This window comes from Populus alba, chromosome 3, assembly GCF_005239225.2.
Source record: "Populus alba chromosome 3, ASM523922v2, whole genome shotgun sequence".
Taxonomy (NCBI): Eukaryota; Viridiplantae; Streptophyta; class Magnoliopsida; order Malpighiales; family Salicaceae; genus Populus; species Populus alba.
In genome coordinates, this window is record NC_133286.1 from 3,570,188 (window position 1) to 3,592,799 (window position 22,612).

Sequence of the window (22,612 nt, forward strand, 5' to 3'; positions counted from 1 at the left end):
TTAAAAGCGGAACAAGCTTCATGCAGCCATCCAAGAGGTCATCATCAAAAGAAGAGATTACACAAGAAATTCCAACAAAAATTACTTCCCAGCACTTTATGTTCCCTCAAGTTTGCTTCTTGTGAGAAACACATGAAAAGATGAAACAAAAAAAAGAGGTGTGTGATACTTGATGTTGCCTCATGGCAATCCTGCTGATTTTAATTAACCCTTTGTCATTCTCCTTTTCTTTCATATAAATAAAAAATTTACTATTTTGCAGCACTTGCACCTACATTTTGTCGACTATTCTTTTCCGTGAGTCAGGCCGCAATTGAATTCTCCAATCACCAGTGTCCATGACAGGTTCTCCGCCTGGGACAGTGGGCCAACCAAAAAGAAAAAAAAAATCATATTGCATGTTAGAATAGACCCTAAAAAGAAAGTCAGGAACGGCAAGAAGAGCAAAAGCACATCAAGAACATGAAAAATGGAATATCAGTTTATCCAGACTTGAATAGATTTAAAAAGAACGTCCGTCTAATATCATGTACTTTATTAAAGAATTCAGCCAAATATGGATGCATAACAAATATACACAACCATTCAGGTCAAGGTGCTAGGATCCTCGGTATTCGGCCATTCAAAGCAAAGAATCTTCATGGTGCTTCTAAACCAAAGAAGCATTCCCTTCTAAGCAAGTACTTACTGTCAAACCCCACTCCCCTTCTCCTCCTGTTCTTGTTATTTATGCATATATTTACTTCTCTGAAAGAATAAATATTGTAGGGAGCACATAGTGTAAATAGAAAGAGGAAAATACCACATCCCCAAAAGAATAAAGAAATAAGAAGGCAAAACAAAGTCATAAAACGAGGCCTTTCAATCCCCAACGAATATCAGCAGACTAAATACCACAGCACAAATAGAAGATGAAGAGGCCAGAAACACTAATCCATCCCGAAGAGATTGTCTAGGATGTTTTAGTCTAGGAAAAAAGACAAAGAAAACAACGAGCATTAACAATGAATATTTCATGTTATCATCAACTCTAAAGAGCAGACTGATAAGAATCAACTTAACAAATTTACAGCACATCTTTCTTTGAACAGACAACACAATAACCCTGACCATACTAAATGCTCCACCCACAGTAGAATCGGCTGATTGCGCCTTTCTTCGAGTTGCGTTCACGAGCAGCGATTTCATCGATCCGATTATATATCTTTTTTAATTTACTTATTAAAATCGAATTTATCTCTCTGGATAAGAATTTCAGTTAAATAAATGAAAACGCAGACGTAAATTTTTAAAAATAAAAAACATTACAGAAAAGGAAGCACCCGGTGGAGATTTGAAGCCTTATTGGTTGAGGTGGCGGAGGTTTCCTAGAGCGGAGGAGGGAAAGAGAGCTCAGGTGGAGAGAGGTGAAGAATGTCGGACCAAAGTGAACAGAGCTTGATAGATGACTTTTTTTTTTTTTTTTATGAATATTCTAATTAACTTACTTATACCTCTAATAATTTTACAAATACTAAAATTCACAATCATATAAATATTTATATAAATATGTAAAAAAATTTAATACTGGAATTAGTGAGATGCAGGTAGCAATATTTTATTCTTTCCAGATTCGCTAACAAACTAAAAGAAATGTATTCACTGTGCTGCTTTACTGTTCATAACTAACAAACTAAAACTAAAACTAAAAGAATTATATGCGTGTGTGTGTGTGTGTGTGTGTGTATGAGTGCTCATTAAAACACGGTGCACTGTGTGTGAATCATGTGGCTTCACAGTCTTTACCGCGCCCCCTCTCTGTTTTTCGCCTTTCTTCTCGCGCGGTGGGTGTTCCCGCGCTTTCTTCTCGGCTGCTTAGGCTCCCTGGCGTCTTTTCATCGACTTTGTCTGGTGCATGTTCAGATTGAGGCGGGGTGCTAGGCGCGCGAGGAGATGTCAGCCGACGGGTAATCACCTGCATCGGCTGGGATGGCTTCATTGAAGCTGTCCTCTTGGTCTGTGGCGGGCCTACTCATTAATGAAAAATTTATTCTAACTGAGACATTGTTTTTGTAAACTCTTTTCTATTATATTTTTTTTTATCCAAATTTTTATAGAGAATTAATCATTATCTCAATTTAATTTTTATTTTGATTATTGATTTATATACATGTTTTATATTATGTGGAAACTTGATCATTATAGTAAAAAGGAACAATAATTGATTATATGTTGAAATAGATTTAAAAAACAGTTTAATTTTAATAGGAAAAGTAAAGTGCATATATCTTCTGTTATCTGTGTACTTATTGTCTTGATTCTACTGGGAAATAAATTTTTTATGTTGCATGGTATTTTCCTTTGTTGTTGCGTTGATAGGGGAAAAAAAAAACAAAAGATGGGTAAAAAAAGGTCGCATATCTGGATAATAATTACCAGTGAAATAATATATGTAAAGGGAAAGTATAGTTTTCAATTCTACAATATAATATACTATATTGAGAGAGTGAATCTTGTTGTAAATAAATTATAATTGTAAATACTTGTGAGTTTAGATAAATTCCTAGCATTGATGATGTATTGTTACCAAGAAAACAAATCTTAAAAAAAAAAAATTCTTCAAGTGGTGTAATTTTTTAGTGTGTATTCATCAAGGACATTGTGTTTTTTCACTTATATTAGTAAAAGAGTATAATACTCAAATACAGTTAGTACTTGAGGTGTGGATGTAAGCTTACCGAATCACCTTAAAATTAAGTTTGTAATCTCTCTTTCCTTATCTATTTATTTTAAGTACTTTAATTATATTATTGGTTATTGTGTTATACGTGTTTAGTGTGTTTATTTGCATTATTTTGATATAATTAATGAAACATCTAATCCATCCCTCTTAGATGCTATTGTTGTTTTAATCCTAACAACGCAAGTACCAATTATATATATATTTTTTTTATCATAATTTTAGAAGAGTGCATAATGTTTTCTTATGTTGATGTCGAAAAGAAAAATATTTATAATTATTTGTATTGTTATAGTTTCTATTAAAAATTACATTGTGTCTCATAGAAAAACAAATAAATAAATATATAATGGCAAAGTTTAATTGTTTTTTGCAAAATTAGTGTGTTAAATTTTTGTGATTCATTTTAATTAATATTATTTGAGATTATATAAATGTGATATATAATTGCAAAGTTAATTTTATTATTGAGATAATAGATGGATAAAACTATTGTTAATGATTTCAATGTACTTGTTAACCTAGTAATCTTTGTGGTATAGATGGCAAACCTGATTTCTAAACATTTTTCTTGCGGGGAAAAAGACAAGATAATTTGAGACACAATGTAATTTTCAAATATAAAGCATGATGAATTAAATTCTCTCAAGAGTCCTAATGGTAGTGGTGTATGCAAAAAGAAGTTCAAAGAAACTTGTTTTGTTTGTAAAAAGCAAAGACATCATTGTATTGTCACTGTAAAGAAAAAAATACACAAAGCAATATTAAGAAATTATATTCTAATAAAACACCTTATAAGAAATTGGGCAAGATATCGTATGAGTTGTTGAATGTTCAATCATCATCATCCTACAAATACATTAAAGTATGGGAGTGTCTAGAAAAAATTACATTGCTCCACCAAAAAAAGTTAAAAATATGAACTTTATTATATAAGATATGAAACTATATTTGAAGGGTATAGCAATAGTAATTAGATATCCAATATTAAAGATTCAAAATCCACAAATAGATTTATCTTTGTTATCGGAGAAGCTATAGCTTCTTGAAAATTCTTTAAAAAACATGCATATTCATATCCATGAAAGAATTTGAGTTTACAACTTAACTTTAGATAAAGAAAAGAAGTAGAATAACTTCTAAAACCTTATTGTAAGATAGTTGATTTAAAATGAGATTATTTTTATTGACAATATAAACAATGGTGGAGCCACAATGGGGATTAAGGGGGGGCAATTGCCCCCTTAATCCTCATATATATATATATATATATATATATATATATTATATATATAACTTAACAAGTTTAATTTTTTTTATTAATTACTAATTGATCCAAGCTTTTTTTTATTGAATTATTGTCTTCCTTTTATAAAAATTTTCTTCAAATCCTAAACTATTAATTAATTAAGTAAGTAACTTTTATGCTTTATGCTTTATGTTTTAGGTGAGTTTCTTTTATTTTTTCTATTTATTCCATTGTCTAATTTTAGTTTTATTCCTTAATAATTAATTATTAAAAATGATAGAGTTTATTATAATTTATAGATTTGTTAAATTAATATGTACATGAATAAATATTTATATGCATTTGAATATGAATTGAAATGAGTTTTGATGAATTAATATGTATTTTTGTTATGAATTTCACATGAAAAATGATGGTAATTAAAAATGAAGTACTCAACAACTAAAAAAATTAGAGACAAAATAAAAAAAAAATATATTAATATTTATATTTAACCTACTTGTATAAAACAACAAGTCAACAAAGAATTGTTGCCAATAATTTCACTAGTCCATGGAAGATTTAGAAATAGATAAATGAAAGTTTAATTGTATATATTTAGAAAGAATATCTTTAATAAAATTAAGAATAAAGTCATTATGAAATAGTTTTAAAATATAAAAACTCGAAAGAAAATTATAATATAATTTTTTTTATTTTAAAAATATTCTTAAATTAATTTTACTTGACATGAGTTAGTACATGTATTTCAAATTAATTTCTCTATATATAAAAACATGTTTTATATAGAATATAATATCAAGTATTTGTTAGTAATTTGCCCCCTCGTTTAAAATTTTTCTGGCTCCACCACTACATATAAAGTTAAATGATAATATCATGGATTCGCTAATTAAATGCTTAACAATAGAGCAAGTCAATAATCATCGAGGGGAATGAGATTAAGACACAGTTCAATGAATTGTCATGATAGCAACCCAACCTAGTTTATTGGAGATCCCAAATTTAGGTTCAAAGAGGCAACCAAATCATGTGTCAATTCAATAATATCCCTCTTACCCATTCATATGATATAAAGTGTTATCTACAATGAAAATAGAATAAGCTAAGCTTTTAATGACTTTTATAGCTTGAGAAATTCAAGTGAGGTATTATATGATACTCTTAATAAGAATCATCTATGTGAGTATGAAACAAGGCCACTTCTATGAGAATTGAAAATGCAAATTCTCTAACGCTCTCTAAAAATCAAGACATATTTAAGGTTAAAATGAACACAACCGTGAGAACTAAAATTGTAAGAAAATAAACTATGTAATCTCTGTTATCTGGTTTCACACAAAAGGTTAAACAACTCAAGACATCATGTTCGCTAGTTAGCCAAGTGAATCCAATAGTTTTAATTATGGAAGGTTCAAGGTTAAAAAACTATCCTGCTCGATGCAATGACTTTTCGCTACTAGTCTCTATTTTTTTGCCTACTTTGTATTTCATTTAGATCAAACAATTTTTATCATGTGGGGGGATTGTTAGGGTATGAATGAAAAGTTGTGTTTGTTAAAAACTTTACTTGAAATAAAAATCGTGTACTTTTAACTAGAAAGTTGTAATTCTTTTGTCTTAAAAGTTATGTTAAAATTAAATGTTAGAATTACCTATAAAAAGAGACAATTCTGACATGATTTTGATAATGAAGAAACTTCTAGTCTTTTTAAAACTCTTCTCTTTTACATTTTTTCAGTCAAAATTCTTACAGAGAGTAACATACAAATTATGGTTCATCATTTATTCTTGGTTGTGCTATCAAGAATTAGAAATTGAGTAAGCTTAAAAAATAATATTACAATCATATTGCTAGCACCAAAGAGCAGGTAATAAATTGTTTTATGATAATTTATCGTCAATTTATTGATTTTAATTTGTGACTATCTGTACAAAATAGATTTCATAGACCTATTAAAATTTAAAATGATAATGAGATTTCTGAAACTATAAGTGAATATATGGAAAATATTAAAAAATTATTTTTTATGAATGTTAAAGCCATGAATATTTTATATTATACATTGGGTAAAAGTGAATTTGATAGAACTATATTATACAAAAACGCTTAGAGATATATAGCATGTTTTACAAGTAATTCATGAAGGAACTAAGAAGTCAAAAAATTTAAAATTGACATGTTAATTCATACTAAAATAACTAATAGTTTATTAGTTTGGATGTTTTTAATAATGCTGAAATTATAGAGAATTGATCATTAAGTTGATTTTTTAATATGCGTGGAAATCAGATCAGTATAAATTTAATAAATTATTTAAAGTGTTCCAATGAAAAGAAAATGGGTATTGTGAATTTTAGTCTGTATTTTTCTCTACTTTCTTTTTGGTTTTTTTTATTTGTCCCTTCCTGAAAATTTGCGCTCAGTTTTTGCCTTCTACCTGCTGCTTAGTTTGGGGTAATAAATTTCTTTGTTTCTTCGAAAGATGCCTTACTCTTTGTTGATTGTCTTTCTGTTTTTAGTTGCCTTGTTAGGCTATATGTGTGTTTATTGAGGCTTTGGCTGCCTTTTTTGCTATAGTTATGAGGTTTCTTGGGCATAGTCTTTTGGTTAGCTTCAGCCCTCCATTATCCATTCTTTATAGAGGTGGTGTTGTCTTTGTTTCGCATAGGGTGGCATGTGTCTTGCAAGGAAGTTTACGTGGTTTTCTTTACATGTGTCTCTTGCATGCTACGTGTTTGCCAAAAGTCTTATGAGAGATCAACCTTTTTTCTTCAATTGTTTTGGTTAGGCTGGGTGCTTGATTTGAGTTAGGTTGTTAAAGTTTTTTCCATTTCTTTATAAAAAAAGTATTTCTTGTGCTTGGGAACACATCTTTTTGGCTTTAGAGATGATAGAAAGCATTGCTTTTAAAGGCGGCATTGCTTTTAAAGGCGACATTGCTCTTTATGGTTTTTTCGACATGGGTTTCCTTAAAAAAGTTTTAGTTTTTGCTTGTTTATTTATGTTGCCCATCCATATAGATATTACAATAGGTTTTTCTAGAGGTAACTTGGGTGAGGAAAAAACTTCGTGCCACGAAAATAAGAGGCTGGAGTTTTATTTTGCTTTAGATTCTTCCCTTAATTCCAGCCGTGGTTTGTTTTCAGTTCTTTGGTCTTTCTTTTCATTAGTCTTTGATTTTTGTTGGATTCTTGCTTTGTGTTAGGTTGTACGAGGATTTTCCTTTTCTAAAAAAAAAAACATCTTGTGTTTAGGAACACAGCTTTGTACCTTTGGAGATGATAGAAGGCTTTGATTTTGAAGACAACACTTTTTAAAAAAGCTTTTTCGACTTGGGTTCCCCTGAAAAAATTTCTTTTTGCATGTTTGTTTGTGTTGGTCATACATATATGTTACAGCAGATCTTTGTAGAGGTCACTTGAGGAAAAAAAATGTCAGGAAAAACAGAGGCTGAAATGTTCTTTTGCTTTAGATGTTTTGCCTCAGTTTCAACCTTTGTTTGCCTGTAGGTTGAGGTTGATAATTTATGTGTATTTTCAGGATGGAGGCTGCTTGGGTTGGATCTGAATCTTTGTATTGCTTTTACGAAGCAGGAATATGAGGTTGGGGAGGGTGTCCTTGCTGTAGATTAGGAATAGGCTTCCTGTATCTGCTTGGGTTTAGAAAACCTACAATCTGCTTCTCATAGAAACCCAATTTCTCCTTGAAAGTAGGTGTGATGTTGTTTTTAGAGACCTGTAAGAATGCTATCAAGCGCTCCAACATGACCTTGAATACCTTCAGCTTTTCAAGCTGTTCTGACTTCGGTTGTTGCGGAAGAGGGTCATGCTGGAAAGCAAAGTTAACATACACGAGAATTAAAAATTGCATTGACCCTTTGTAGCAAAACTAGTAAAACATAAGTGAAAAAAATGTTTCTATTCCAATTCTTCTGTGTCAATGCATGGTTGTGGGGTGGTTGGGGGTGGGGGGGTAATTAGTGCGGATGATACAGTGACAAGCAATGCTGATGGGGAAAACAAATTAATACAAAAGCTCAACTGTGGGGGTTTATGAATCATGTGTGAGCAAATAAATCAGAAAAAATTACAAAGACAATTTACCTGCTGTAACTTGGTAGCAATTCTCTGGTACATTTCATTTATTTCAGGCAAATACGTTTCCTTCATAACTTTGATCTAGGAAGTACATATAACCAGCAAAACATTATCAATCATATGCTTGATTTCTTCAGGTGCCAGAGTCAGAAAGCAACATAAGCAAACTTGAGAGAATTGATAAATAAATAAATAAATAAAATGGCAGAGGACAGCATATATTGTTTGAGATCAAAATAGCAGAGTGGAATCAATGCTGAAAACTCAATAGAGAATATAGTTATTGATTGCATGCAAAGATGCAAAGGATTGTGTAGTTGCCCCTTCAGACAAGATTCAGGGGTTGGTCAAGTTCAGTTACTTTGTCTCACGGAAACTACTCACCATTGTTTTCTATTGTTCTCACTCAAGTCAATGGATGTCACGACTTTGGTAAACACTTCTTAGCTTTATAACTTTAGATTTATAACCCTTATATCCTAATTACAACCACTCCTATTCCCGTTTTAGTACCCTCCTATGCAAAGGAAAAAAAGAAGGCATTGAACAAGAAGGCATTGAACAAGAAAAACAAGAAACAATGACAGTTCACAGGTAAAGTTACGAGGGGAATAATTAAGATGGTTTTACCTCAAAGCATAAAAGTACAAAAATAATCTGTAATTTTTTTGAACATTCATCAATTACTCAACATTTTTATTAAAGCATGGTATATACATAGCAATATGCAGCAATCAAATGTAAAAGAGTTTGATAACAATGCGAAATATAAAACAAAGGTAAGGATGTTTAGAAATTCAATGCTTGGCTGCATTATTACCTCCTGGATCCAGGGTTTTGTTACCATTGCCAGTGGGTATGGTATTTTGAGACTTGGTCTCCATTGTAAGCATCATCAGAGATATTTTACGCAGATAATCAGACTGAAATCAGATATCAATAACAAAAGATTAGATCTCTGGGCAATCCATGTTACAAGAGAAGGGGGCAAAGGGATTTATGCTCTTTCTAATATGCTAGGCTCTTTGTATTTGCATCTTCTGTGAGGATATACTTCTGTGTCCTCTCTTTTTCTTTAATTATTTATGTATTGATTCGTTATTTGCATTTTGCACACTTCCCTTGTACTTGAAAAGGACCTTGGTCACTATAAATAAAACACTTGCCAAGAGAATTAACGAGAAGATGTGAAATTCTACAGAATGACCAGTGAGGAAGTGTGGACACACTACACACACATGTGTACATGCATAAATCCACAAACTTATGCATGTGTATATTCATGTCTAGAGAATATTGAAATTATTGAACCTAGCATTAGCCGAATACCTGATTGGTAGCAGCAGTATAAATCTTTTCCTCAAACCGTACAGCAATTTTCTTGATTTCTTGTAATCCCTCTTTACCAGAAAACGGAAGATGCCTCTTTAATGTCTCCATTCTACACATGTAAAACATTACATTTAGTTTTTAATGACAAGGCAGGTATAGAGAAGTTAGCAGCAGTGAGAAAGAACCGTGAACTCATACACCACACCAATATCAGAAATGTATACAACGGAATCATTAGCAAAAAGTAAAAACAAATAATGATATAGCCGAGTGTCGATCAAGTAATATATGGCATCAACATACAGACATCTATTTTTACTTCCTTTCCCCGTATTATTCCAGAGGTACAGGGTATAGGAGTTCACTTGGCCACCCTTCTGTCTAAAATTCTAGTTACGAGCTTCATGGTTAATTTTCTTGAACTGGAAGAACCTTCCATTTATGGCTATGGCTATGCTCCACGGTATATAAGTGCATTAGTTGCAAACCAGGGGAACTCTATGAAAACATTACAATAGCATTTAGTCTGAGTAAGAAAACTTTTATACATGCACTGTAATTGACAAAGAAAAGAAGAGAAATCCTTTTAATTTATGAAAATGCAATGAGTTAACCTTATCTCACGCTGCAACATATACTCTACAGTGCTCATTGGCTACTGCAAGTGCCAACAGTAGCTGTCTATATGATTAATTATTTTGCACGTTAGAATAGACCCTAAAAAGAAGGAACAACAGAAAAGTAAGAGCACATCAAAGTCATGAAAATTGGAATATCAGTTTATTCAGACTTGAATAGATTTAAAAAGAACTTCCATCTAATAGCATGTACTTTATTAAAGAATTCTACCAAATATGGATGCATAAAATCTGAACAGCCATAACAAATATACACGACCATTCAGGGCAAGGTGCTAGGATCTTGGGTATTCGGGTATTATAAGCAAGATTTGGACCTGAATCTTCATGGTGCTTCTAAAACCAAGGAAGCAAAAAAGTAGCCAGCTAGTTCATAACTTGCCGCACCAAAAGATGGTGAGTGTTGGTAAACCAAGCCATAGAGAAACTCATGGTGCTTCAATTTTAACTTGATGTTTTCTAGCAACACTTGTGATACATCATCGATGCAATGTTTACAATGACAAACTTGCATTTCTATTCATTGTGGTTTTAGGTTCACAGATTCTGATCAAATAGATATTTAATGTTCCAAAAACATTGTATACGCATTTAAATGCTTAACTTCAATAGATAGATTAAGTTATCTTTCTAGATATCAGTATATCACATCTTACCAATTTAGATTCAGCACAGGACCTTTTTCAGGTGCTTACTAATTTTTACTTGCAAGCAAATACATACTGTCCAAGCCCCTCCCCCTCCCCTCCTGTTCTTGTTATTTATGCATGTATTAACTTTTCTGAAAGAATAAATGTTGTAGGGAGCAAGTAGTGTAAATGGAACATGAAGAAGAAAACAAAACAAAGTCATAAAACAAGGCTTTTCAATCCCTGATGAATATCAGCAGTCTAAATACCCCAGCAAATAGAACATGAAGAGGCCACAAACAATAACCCATCCCAAAGAGATTGTCTAGGATGTTTTAAGCTAGGAAAATGAAGAAGAAAACGACGGGCATTAACATGACCAAATTATAAAATTTAAAGTTCTTTTCTTTCTTTCTTTTTTCCATATGTGAGCGAGCATAAAACCCAAGGATATCGTATTGTTGTTAAAAACACAATTATCGATCGAGCCTAAAAGATTTGAATTGATTTCTATTCTCCAATTAAAAATAAAACTAAAAAATAAAATAAAATAAATTTGGGTTCAAGAATTCAGGTCTTGATTTGCCTTTCCAACTTCCATTAACAATTTGAGTGGCTTGCACTTTGGTTGCTTATGTTTATTGATGATAGCTTTTATTGTCTTTTTTTCTTTTCGTTTGTAATTCACAACAATAGAGTGGGTCTGGAATTGACATGAAAAAAGAGAAAAAGAAACTTACATTCTCTACTTTAGATGGCTTGAGCATTGTTCGCTAGAACAACGGATTATCTTAGTCTGGAATTGGCAGGAAAAAAAAACAGAAACTTGCATTGTCTGCTTTAGATGGCTTGAACATTGTTTCCTAGATGTTCATTAATTTCACTTTTCGCAATGAACTCTTGCATATTTGACAGATCATGCTACTTTTTTCACGCTATTATTGTTCTCTTTTGAACTGCCAAAATGATTAGTTGGGTAATAGCCACTGTGATTAGAGAAACTGAAATAATTTATAGTCTGCAAGTCTGTAAAATCATTACGGCAGTCATGTTTTTATCCGAACATTGCCAAGAGTCAAGACCAAAGTTAAATCAATAATAAAAAGATTGAAAAAAAACCCTAAGATAAAAGTGACAAAATTTATAAAACTCAAAGGCCAAATGATAAGATAAAAAAAAAAAACAATTAAAGAAAAAATTGAATTATCCATAGACTGGGATATGAAATAGAAATAAACTCTCAAAAAAAAAAAACAAAAACAAATAACAAAGTTTAAGGCCCAATAACTCAAGGTTGATGATAAAAAAAAAAATCAAAAAGAACTTAAAAAAAATACCAAACTTAAAACGAGTTATGAGACCAAGATTATTGTATTCATACAGTTTTGACCTGTCTTTTTTTTTTGTTTTTCTTTTCTAGTTTTTTCATTCAGTGTTGGATATGACTTTTTTGTTCCTTTTATCGGAGCATATGATTGTTTCATAAAAAAAAAAAAAATCTAGGAAACATAGTTATTAAACACAACGAAGCACATGACTTATGTCGCGATATCAAATATCTTAATCTTAGTTATTTATTTATCAAATATTGATCTAGTTACTAAATACATGTATAGGCATTTTGATTTGTTATTGAAAACAGATATATATTAAAAAGCACATTGTAAGAGCCTGATTATTTTTTTTACTTAAAAAAATAATCACCCCGCCATGGAGCGCCAATACAGAACTACTTACTTATAATATAAAGTATGTGGGACTGAATACTATGTAGCCGCACTATTTACCTCCTCCTGTTTTATAGTGGACACAATGTTCACTGGTTTTTTATAAAGTTTTGTTATAAATTTAAAGGGAAAACATGTAAAGTGAACACTATACAACCATATTGTTCATCCCCTCATGTTTGATGTGCGAAGGATATAGAACCAAGTAATTGTTTCTTCGTTGAGACTAAGAGTCAGTGCGCAGCAGAATGAGCCTTCCTTCTCTCCTTCTGATCAATCGTCTTGGAGAGCCTATGTTCTTGCCTTGATCAAGACTCCAATCTTAGTTATTCAACATATATGAAGAAAGTTTCCAAAATCATTTCTTGACATAACATCTTAGTTATTCAACTGGTTTAGTGGGTTAATCTAGTTGAATTGGATTTATTTTTTAATTGATTTTTTATTATTATTCAATATTAGATTGATTAAGAATTAGACTTCATAATTTTTTTATTTGCTTTCTATCAAGATTCTACTAACATATTGTTATATCTCAGGTTAAAATTATGGGGCAATTGGAGTTTAGAAAGGCCTTGCAAGACTGCTAGTGACATTTTTTTAATTTTGTATTGAAAGGTCATTTTTGGTGTTCATTTTTTAGATATTTTTTTCAATTTAACCATTCAATAATAGGTTTATTAAGAATTGAGATTTAGAATTTAGTTTGATTTGTTTTATTTTATGTTATTATCGTCTCATAACCTGGATTATGGATTTAGAAGGTTAAACTGAGTTGATCCGGGTCAATCCAATAAGTTGTCATCTCAGTATTGTTTTTTAAAAATATGTCATCTTAAACTTTTTTGACTCAAACTCTATTCTTACTAATTGTTGTTGTCTTTGGACCCATAAGTGGATCGGGTCTTATCGATTCAAATCTCACTTTTTCACTTGTGTTTAAAATTCAAATTGCATAATTTCAAGTTAGTTTATCTTTAAATTTGAATTGAAGTTATGTTTTTTGAGTTTAATATATATATATATATATATATATATATATATATATATATATATGAACAATATAATCTTGAAATAGCATGCTGAAATGTTTCAAAACTAAAACATATCATTTCAATTAAAAAATAAAACACTAACCGGAACGAAATTGACAACATGACATGATATGTTTAAAATGAGCATCATTGAATCATTTAGAGCAACCGTGTACATAACAAGGGCGTCCCCTTCTCCGTCCAGAGATTAGGCACTGAATCTTTCGTTACAGTTAGAGTAGGCGAAGCTTGTCAATCTTACAAAGGTGGTAGAATTTGAGGATTTTTATTGTTCTGTCTCATTTTTTGAATGAAACTGTACTATCTTACATAAAATTTAAAACAACACTGAGATTTATACATATTCTCTGTTATTATTACTTGCTTAAATGGAAGGAGCATGGAGATTTGAAATTACAATGATTGTTACAAACCAAACTTTTAAAACCGACAATTTTTCGTTCCTTCCATTAAGCCCACGTGATTCAGATGGAATGCAATCAATCCAGTTTATACCCAAAGGTGGAGCTTTTCTCTTTCAATGGTAGTCTTCAGCCGGTGGACGATGAATGCGAGGTGGAATCACCGGGTTCACTGGATTCTAGAATCAGAAAAGGGAATCTTCGTTATATCATAACTTACAGTTCTGCTGCAACTGCAGAATGTATTGTTGAAGATGAGGTGCAGAGGATGTTGTTTGCTGGGTAGGCTTTGGGAATGCTGAGGACTTGACAGTTTTGACAGCAGACATTAGAAGCCAGGTGGATATATAAGAAGATTGCAGATCGGAATGCAGCCCAATATTTCCAATTTGGAGTATAACTTGGTAAGGTTTAAAATCATTTATCGATGAAATCAGTTTGGGACCTTCGATGAAAATTGTTACGAAGGAAATCCTTTCTTGTGTGGACCTCCATTGCAAAAAAATTGTAGTGAGGAAGCAGTGTCGTCCCAGCCAGTGCCTAATGATGAACAAGGAGATGATGGTTTCATAGACATGGAGTTTTTCTACATCAGTTTCGGTGTATGTTACACAGTTGTGGTGATGACAATTGCAGCAGTTCTCTACATCAATCCATATTGGCGACGCAGGTGGTTGTACTTCATCGAAGACTGCATAGATACTTGCTACTATTTTGTGGTGGCTAGTTTTCGCAAGTTCTCCAACTTCAGAAGGTGAATTTGTAACGAGGGAGACGTTTGTTCCTAGTTTGTGATGATTGTTTGTCTAGTTATTGGTAATTTGTAGTGTACTGTCTCTAAGCTCAGCCTTTCTATTTGATTAGTTATTTGGGCTAAATTTATAAGCTGGACTTCTCATTCCTGAATCATTAGGAAGGAAACTGATTTGGATTGGTCATTGACTCGAGTGTGTTTACTCTTTCAACTCTCAAGACTTGTCTGAAAATAAATTGCCAAAACCACTACTAAAGTATAAACAAAATATTCTATGCCTTTGTTTGAAAGGCTACCCCCACCTCAGTTATTCAATCAAAGCATTGAAATCGGAGCAAGAAGATCCACCTTCTTCAACAGCCTTCCTGGCCGTTTCTCCTAGCTTCTTTGCTCTGCTCCTCATTTCCTCTGTTTCTTCACCCATCATAATTTGAGTGATTGCCTTCTCTGCTCCATGCACTCTAAGCCATTCCTCAACTCCAGTTTTTAAAACTTCAGTCACCAACTTTTCATTATAGAATTGCTCAGCAAATATTGGTCTCCTAAGCAAAAAAAAAAATTGTCCTTATCAACAACCATTCTTATTCCCGTTTTAATACTCTCCTAAGCACAAAAAAAAATTGTCCTTATCAAACATGCAGCTATGACTTGAGACATTCAGAATTTCAACCTCATTTTCTATCAAATTCAACAATACTGGATATGGTCATGATTCAATGGAATAAGTCCCACTTATTTTCTTGAGACCTTTTTCCATTGAAATCTTGCAAGACTGTGGCATACATGAACTCCATCTAATAAACAGTAAATCACATAAATTACCTTCTGATAGATCTCCTCTTGCCAATTTGCATGTCCAGTCTGTGCTGTAGAATCTAGGGATGCTACAAAAATTTCAATGCGGACAACAAAATATTAGAATTCATGTATTTTTGTGTGTTTTCCATGTACAAGGGTATTTCTGTAATTTTAACACTTGCTGACAATTTTGAAATATTGCAAGGCTCAGTTTTATTTTTCATTCACTATTTAATTATTCCCAAAGTATAGCGAGCTTCATTAGGTTTTTCCTATTCTAGATAGGACTATTAGTATTTTCCTATATAGGAATACAAGTCCTTTTTGTATTAGGAACTTCATCTAAATGTTATGTGATCATATAAATGCAGAATGAGAGGGTGAACAAATGCGCTGGAGGGTATGATGTGGTAACAAATGCGTGTGTGATTACTAATGCCACAAGTGGCAGCAGGGGCACATAAAGCTACCTAAAAGAGCATTGCTGACTTGAACCATTATGAGAGGTGAACAGTTGGTGCACCGCACTGTAGGGCATCGTGTGGTTACAAATGCATGTGTGATTATAATAGTTCCAATAGCAGTGGCATTTCTAATGCCACAAGGGGAAGCAGTGGCACATAAAGCTACCAAAAAGAGCATTACCTGGCATTTTTCTCTGAGAATTGGCAAACATAGTGGAGGGAATCCCTTGTCCCATTGAATTCCCCACTGAGTTCTATGAAACACCAGGGATTCTCTGCATGTTAGGATTCTGGACAACAGTGTTGGGGATAGTCTGGGTTACACCAGAGACAGGAGGCAGTGCCGCTTGTAAACCAGCATAACTTTGAACTCCATTAGATGCCATGCAATTCTGCATGTTCTGTGATACCAACTGCTGACGTGCTTGAGACTGATCAGTGGACAATAGGATAGGGAGAAACAGCCCTTGATTTTGAACTTCAGGAGGCATACTATGGGATGCTGTTCAAGATAAAAGGCAAAAGGGAAAAACATGTCACAGAAAAAAAGAAGGCACTGAACAAGGAAGACAAATGAAACATCAGCAGTCCACACATAAAGTTATGAGCGAAAGAATTGGGATGGATTTGATTCAACCTGATAATTTTCGGGGATGGGGGAAGAAGAGGCGGCTGAAAACAAAAATAATATGACAATTTTCAGGGTGGGCGAAAGAAAAGGAGGAGGCAGAAAACAAAAACAATCTGTAATATTCTTGCATAACATTCATCAATTACTCAACTTTTTGATTAAAGCATGCCATACACATAGCAATATGTTGCAATAAAATGCAAAAGAGTTTGATAACAATGCGACAAACAAAACAAAAGGTAAGATGTTTAGAAATTCAATGCTCGGTAGCATTATTATATATGAAAAAAGGATCAAATACTTTCTCTCGGAAGAAAAGCAAGAAAGTGACGTCTTACCTCCTAAAAAGGAAAATCTTTAAAATCTACCATCTCAATCATAAAATATAAAATACCATGCATCACAGTCCTTGTTGCTTAACAAGTTAAGGATGAAACACTTCACATGCATTATAGAATTAGCATCGTGGAGGTGATCATGAGATTTTTCCAACAAGGCGATATACATAGCAATATGCAGCAATAAAATGTAAAGGAGTTTGATAACAATGTTAGAAGAAAAACAAAAGGTAAGATGTTTAGAAATTCAATGCTCGGCTGCATTATAACCTGCTGGATCCATGGGGGCAGTGGGCATGGCGTTTTGAGACCTGATCTCCATTGAAAGCATCTCCAGAGATATTTTACGCAGATATTAATAACAAAACATTAGATCTCAGAGCAATCCATGTTACAAGAGGAGGAAAATGGATATATGCTCTATCATTTCATCTTTTGTGAGGATATACTTCTGTTTCCTCTCTTTTTATTTAATTATTTATGTATTGATTTGCTATTTTCTTTTTGCACACTTCCCTTGTACTTGAACTTGTTCACTCTAAATAAAACACTTGTCAAGAGAATTAACAAAAAGATGCGAACTCCCAATAAGCCTTGCATACAGAGTGAACGGTGAGGAAGTGTAAGCACACTACACACACATTTGTACATGCATAAATGCATGTGTATATTCATGTCAAGAGAATATCATAATTATTGAACCTCGCATTAGGCAAATACCTGATTGGTGGCGGTAGTATAAATCTTTTCCTCAAAACGTATGGCAAATTTCTTGAGTTCTTGTAATCCCTCCTGACCAGAAAACAAAAGATGCCTCTTTATTGTCTCCATTCTGGACATGCAAATCATTACGTTTCATTTTTAATGACCAGGCAAGTATAGAGAAGTTAGCAGCAGCGAGCAAGAACCCTGAATTCATAAACCACACCAATATCAGAAATGTGTGGAATCTTTAGCAAAAAGTAAAAACAAATTATGAGATAAGCAAGAGTTGGTCAAGTATTATAAGACATCAAAATAAATAGACATCCTTTCCCTGTATTATTCCAGAGGTACAGATTATAGGAGTTTACTTGGCCACCCTTCTGTCTAAAAATTCTAGCTACGAGCTTCATATATTAGTGACTTAGTTGCAAAGCAGGGGAGTCTGTGAAAACATTACAATAGCATTTGCTCTGAGTAACTTCTACGCATGTGCTGTAATTGACAAAGAAAAGAAGAGAAATCCTTTCAATATGAAAATGCAACGAGTTAACCTTGTCTCACACTGCAATATATACTCTACAGTATTCATTGACCAATGCAAGTGCCAGCAGTAGCTGTCTATATGATTTTGGATGTAGAGAGGTCAACAAAACATTCAACTTTATGCTGAGAAACTAGGAAACCATGCACCATTGTGGCTAATTGATTTTTGTCTGCTGCTTTTCAACTTTAAGATCACTATCATTTCAACCCTGTAGAAGTATAGAAGGCCCAAATCCAACACCATTCATTTAAGTTCAGTTGCAACTCGAGTTTTAAATTGAAACACGTATGCTCATAGCAATAGATTAACCTTGAAATTAAAAGCGGAACAAGCTTCATGCAGCCATCCAAGAGGTCATCATCAAAAGAAGAGATTACACAAGAAATTCCAACAAAAATTACTTCCCAGCACTTTATGTTCCCTCAAGTTTGCTTCTTGTGAGAAACACATGAAAAGATGAAACAAAAAAAAGAGGTGTGTGATACTTGATGTTGCCTCATGGCAATCCTGCTGATTTTAATTAACCCTTTGTCATTCTCCTTTTCTTTCATATAAATAAAAAATTTACTATTTTGCAGCACTTGCACCTACATTTTGTCGACTATTCTTTTCCGTGAGTCAGGCCGCAATTGAATTCTCCAATCACCAGTGTCCATGACAGGTTCTCCGCCTGGGACAGTGGGCCAACCAAAAAGAAAAAAAAAAATCATATTGCATGTTAGAATAGACCCTAAAAAGAAAGTCAGGAACGGCAAGAAGAGCAAAAGCACATCAAGAACATGAAAAATGGAATATCAGTTTATCCAGACTTGAATAGATTTAAAAAGAACGTCCGTCTAATATCATGTACTTTATTAAAGAATTCAGCCAAATATGGATGCATAACAAATATACACAACCATTCAGGTCAAGGTGCTAGGATCCTCGGTATTCGGCCATTCAAAGCAAAGAATCTTCATGGTGCTTCTAAACCAAAGAAGCATTCCCTTCTAAGCAAGTACTTACTGTCAAACCCCACTCCCCTTCTCCTCCTGTTCTTGTTATTTATGCATATATTTACTTCTCTGAAAGAATAAATATTGTAGGGAGCACATAGTGTAAATAGAAAGAGGAAAATACCACATCCCCAAAAGAATAAAGAAATAAGAAGGCAAAACAAAGTCATAAAACGAGGCCTTTCAATCCCCAACGAATATCAGCAGACTAAATACCACAGCACAAATAGAAGATGAAGAGGCCAGAAACACTAATCCATCCCGAAGAGATTGTCTAGGATGTTTTAGTCTAGGAAAAAGACAAAGAAAACAACGAGCATTAACAATGAATATTTCATGTTATCATCAACTCTAAAGAGCAGACTGATAAGAATCAACTTAACAAATTTACAGGCACATCTTTCTTTGAACAGACAACACAATAACCCTGACCATACTAAATGCTCCACCCACAGTAGAATCGGCTGATTGCGCCTTTCTTCGAGTTGCGTTCACGAGCAGCGATTTCATCGATCCGATTATATATCTTTTTAATTTACTTATTAAAATCGAATTTATCTCTCTGGATAAGAATTTCAGTTAAATAAATGAAAACGCAGACGTAAATTTTAAAAATAAAAAACATTACAGAAAAGGAAGCACCCGGTGGAGATTTGAAGCCTTATTGGTTGAGGTGGCGGAGGTTTCCTAGAGCGGAGGAGGGAAAGAGAGCTCAGGTGGAGAGAGGTGAAGAATGTCGGACCAAAGTGAACAGAGCTTGATAGATGACTTTTTTTTTTTTTTTTTATGAATATTCTAATTAACTTACTTATACCTCTAATAATTTTACAAATACTAAAATTCACAATCATATAAATATTTATATAAATATGTAAAAAAATTTAATACTGGAATTAGTGAGATGCAGGTAGCAATATTTTATTCTTTCCAGATTCGCTAACAAACTAAAAGAAATGTATTCACTGTGCTGCTTTACTGTTCATAACTAACAAACTAAAACTAAAACTAAAAGAATTATATGCGTGTGTGTGTGTGTGTGTGTGTGTATGAGTGCTCATTAAAACACGGTGCACTGTGTGTGAATCATGTGGCTTCACAGTCTTTACCGCGCCCCCTCTCTGTTTTTCGCCTTTCTTCTCGCGCGGTGGGTGTTCCCGCGCTTTCTTCTCGGCTGCTTAGGCTCCCTGGCGTCTTTTCATCGACTTTGTCTGGTGCATGTTCAGATTGAGGCGGGGTGCTAGGCGCGCGAGGAGATGTCAGCCGACGGGTAATCACCTGCATCGGCTGGGATGGCTTCATTGAAGCTGTCCTCTTGGTCTGTGGCGGGCCTACTCATTAATGAAAAATTTATTCTAACTGAGACATTGTTTTTGTAAACTCTTTTCTATTATATTTTTTTTTATCCAAATTTTTATAGAGAATTAATCATTATCTCAATTTAATTTTTATTTTGATTATTGATTTATATACATGTTTTATATTATGTGGAAACTTGATCATTATAGTAAAAAGGAACAATAATTGATTATATGTTGAAATAGATTTAAAAAACAGTTTAATTTTAATAGGAAAAGTAAAGTGCATATATCTTCTGTTATCTGTGTACTTATTGTCTTGATTCTACTGGGAAATAAATTTTTTTATGTTGCATGGTATTTTCCTTTGTTGTTGCGTTGATAGGGGAAAAAAAAACAAAAGATGGGTAAAAAAAGGTCGCATATCTGGATAATAATTACCAGTGAAATAATATATGTAAAGGGAAAGTATAGTTTTCAATTCTACAATATAATATACTATATGAGAGAGTGAATCTTGTTGTAAATAAATTATAATTGTAAATACTTGTGAGTTTAGATAAATTCCTAGCATTGATGATGTATTGTTACCAAGAAAACAAATCTTAAAAAAAAAAAATTCTTCAAGTGGTGTAATTTTTTAGTGTGTATTCATCAAGGACATTGTGTTTTTCACTTATATTAGTAAAAGAGTATAATACTCAAATACAGTTAGTACTTGAGGTGTGGATGTAAGCTTACCGAATCACCTTAAAAATTAAGTTTGTAATCTCTCTTTCCTTATCTATTTATTTTAAGTACTTTAATTATATTATTGGTTATTGTGTTATACGTGTTTAGTGTGTTTATTTGCATTATTTTGATATAAATTAATGAAACATCTAATCCATCCCTCTTAGATGCTATTGTTGTTTTAATCCTAACAACGCAAGTACCAATTATATATATATTTTTTTATCATAATTTTTAGAAGAGTGCATAATGTTTTCTTATGTTGATGTCGAAAGAAAAATATTTATAATTATTTGTATTGTTATAGTTTCTATTAAAAATTACATTGTGTCTCATAGAAAAACAAATAAATAAATATATAATGGCAAAGTTTAATTGTTTTTTGCAAAATTAGTGTGTTAAATTTTTGTGATTCATTTTAATTAATATTATTTGAGATTATATAAATGTGATATATAATTGCAAAGTTAATTTTATTATTGAGATAATAGATGGATAAAACTATTGTTAATGATTTCAATGTACTTGTTAACCTAGTAATCTTTGTGGTATAGATGGCAAACCTGATTTCTAAACATTTTTCTTGCGGGGAAAAAGACAAGATAATTTGAGACACAATGTAATTTTCAAATATAAAGCATGATGAATTAAATTCTCTCAAGAGTCCTAATGGTAGTGGTGTATGCAAAAAGAAGTTCAAAGAAACTTGTTTTGTTTTGTAAAAAGCAAAGACATCATTGTATTGTCACTGTAAAGAAAAAAATACACAAAGCAATATTAAGAAATTATATTCTAATAAAACACCTTATAAGAAATTGGGCAAGATATCGTATGAGTTGTTGAATGTTCAATCATCATCATCCTACAAATACATTAAAGTATGGGAGTGTCTAGAAAAAATTACATTGCTCCACCAAAAAAAGTTAAAAATATGAACTTTATTATATAAGATATGAAACTATATTTGAAGGGTATAGCAATAGTAATTAGATATCCAATATTAAAGATTCAAAATCCACAAAATAGATTTATCTTTGTTATCGGAGAAGCTATAGCTTCTTGAAAATTCTTTAAAAAAAACATGCATATTCATATCCATGAAAGAATTTGAGTTTACAACTTAACTTTAGATAAAGAAAAGAAGTAGAATAACTTCTAAAAACCTTATTGTAAGATAGTTGATTTAAAATGAGATTATTTTTATTGACAATATAAAACAATGGTGGAGCCACAATGGGGATTAAGGGGGGGGCAATTGCCCCCTTAATCCTCATATATATATATATATATATATATATATATAACTTAACAAGTTTAATTTTTTTTATTAATTACTAATTGATCCAAGCTTTTTTTTTATTGAATTATTGTCTTCCTTTTATAAAAATTTTCTTCAAATCCTAAACTATTAATTAATTAAGTAAGTAACTTTTATGCTTTATGCTTTATGTTTTAGGTGAGTTTCTTTTATTTTTTTCTATTTATTCCATTGTCTAATTTTAGTT

At 32.3% G+C, this 22,612-nt stretch overlaps 1 protein-coding gene and 1 long non-coding RNA gene across 7 annotated transcripts in view; both read right to left on the bottom strand.

Moving 5' to 3' along the window:
• The window catches only part of LOC118036290 (mediator of RNA polymerase II transcription subunit 15a-like), a 40,576-nt gene extending 39,593 nt beyond the window's left edge, over positions 1-983 (bottom strand). Inside the window, exon 1 of one of the 2 annotated variants that reach the window (XR_012169316.1) lies at positions 276-982. Coding sequence is in view for 1 of the 2 variants with exons in the window: in XM_073407827.1 (XP_073263928.1) it covers positions 276-400 (125 nt within the window). In the remaining variant the exon portion in view is untranslated. Of the gene's footprint in view, positions 1-275 lie in introns of both variants that reach the window. The other variant, XM_073407827.1, reaches the window with a different exon arrangement.
• A 13,777-nt stretch (positions 984-14,760) lies between these two features.
• LOC118036293 (uncharacterized) lies at positions 14,761-19,868 on the bottom strand. Of its 5 annotated transcripts, none has more exons than XR_012169414.1 (6): positions 19,709-19,868; positions 18,677-18,755; positions 17,557-17,745; positions 16,049-16,539; positions 15,428-15,489; positions 14,761-15,147 (listed from the first exon to the last, which is right to left on the bottom strand). It is a non-coding gene; the product is annotated as an uncharacterized lncRNA (long non-coding RNA). The 5 variants fall into 5 exon arrangements; XR_012169415.1 differs by having other exon boundaries at positions 16,049-16,369; positions 16,505-16,539; positions 17,557-17,668; positions 18,677-19,867; XR_012169412.1 differs by having other exon boundaries at positions 18,677-19,867.
• Positions 19,869-22,612: the final 2,744 nt, after the last annotated feature.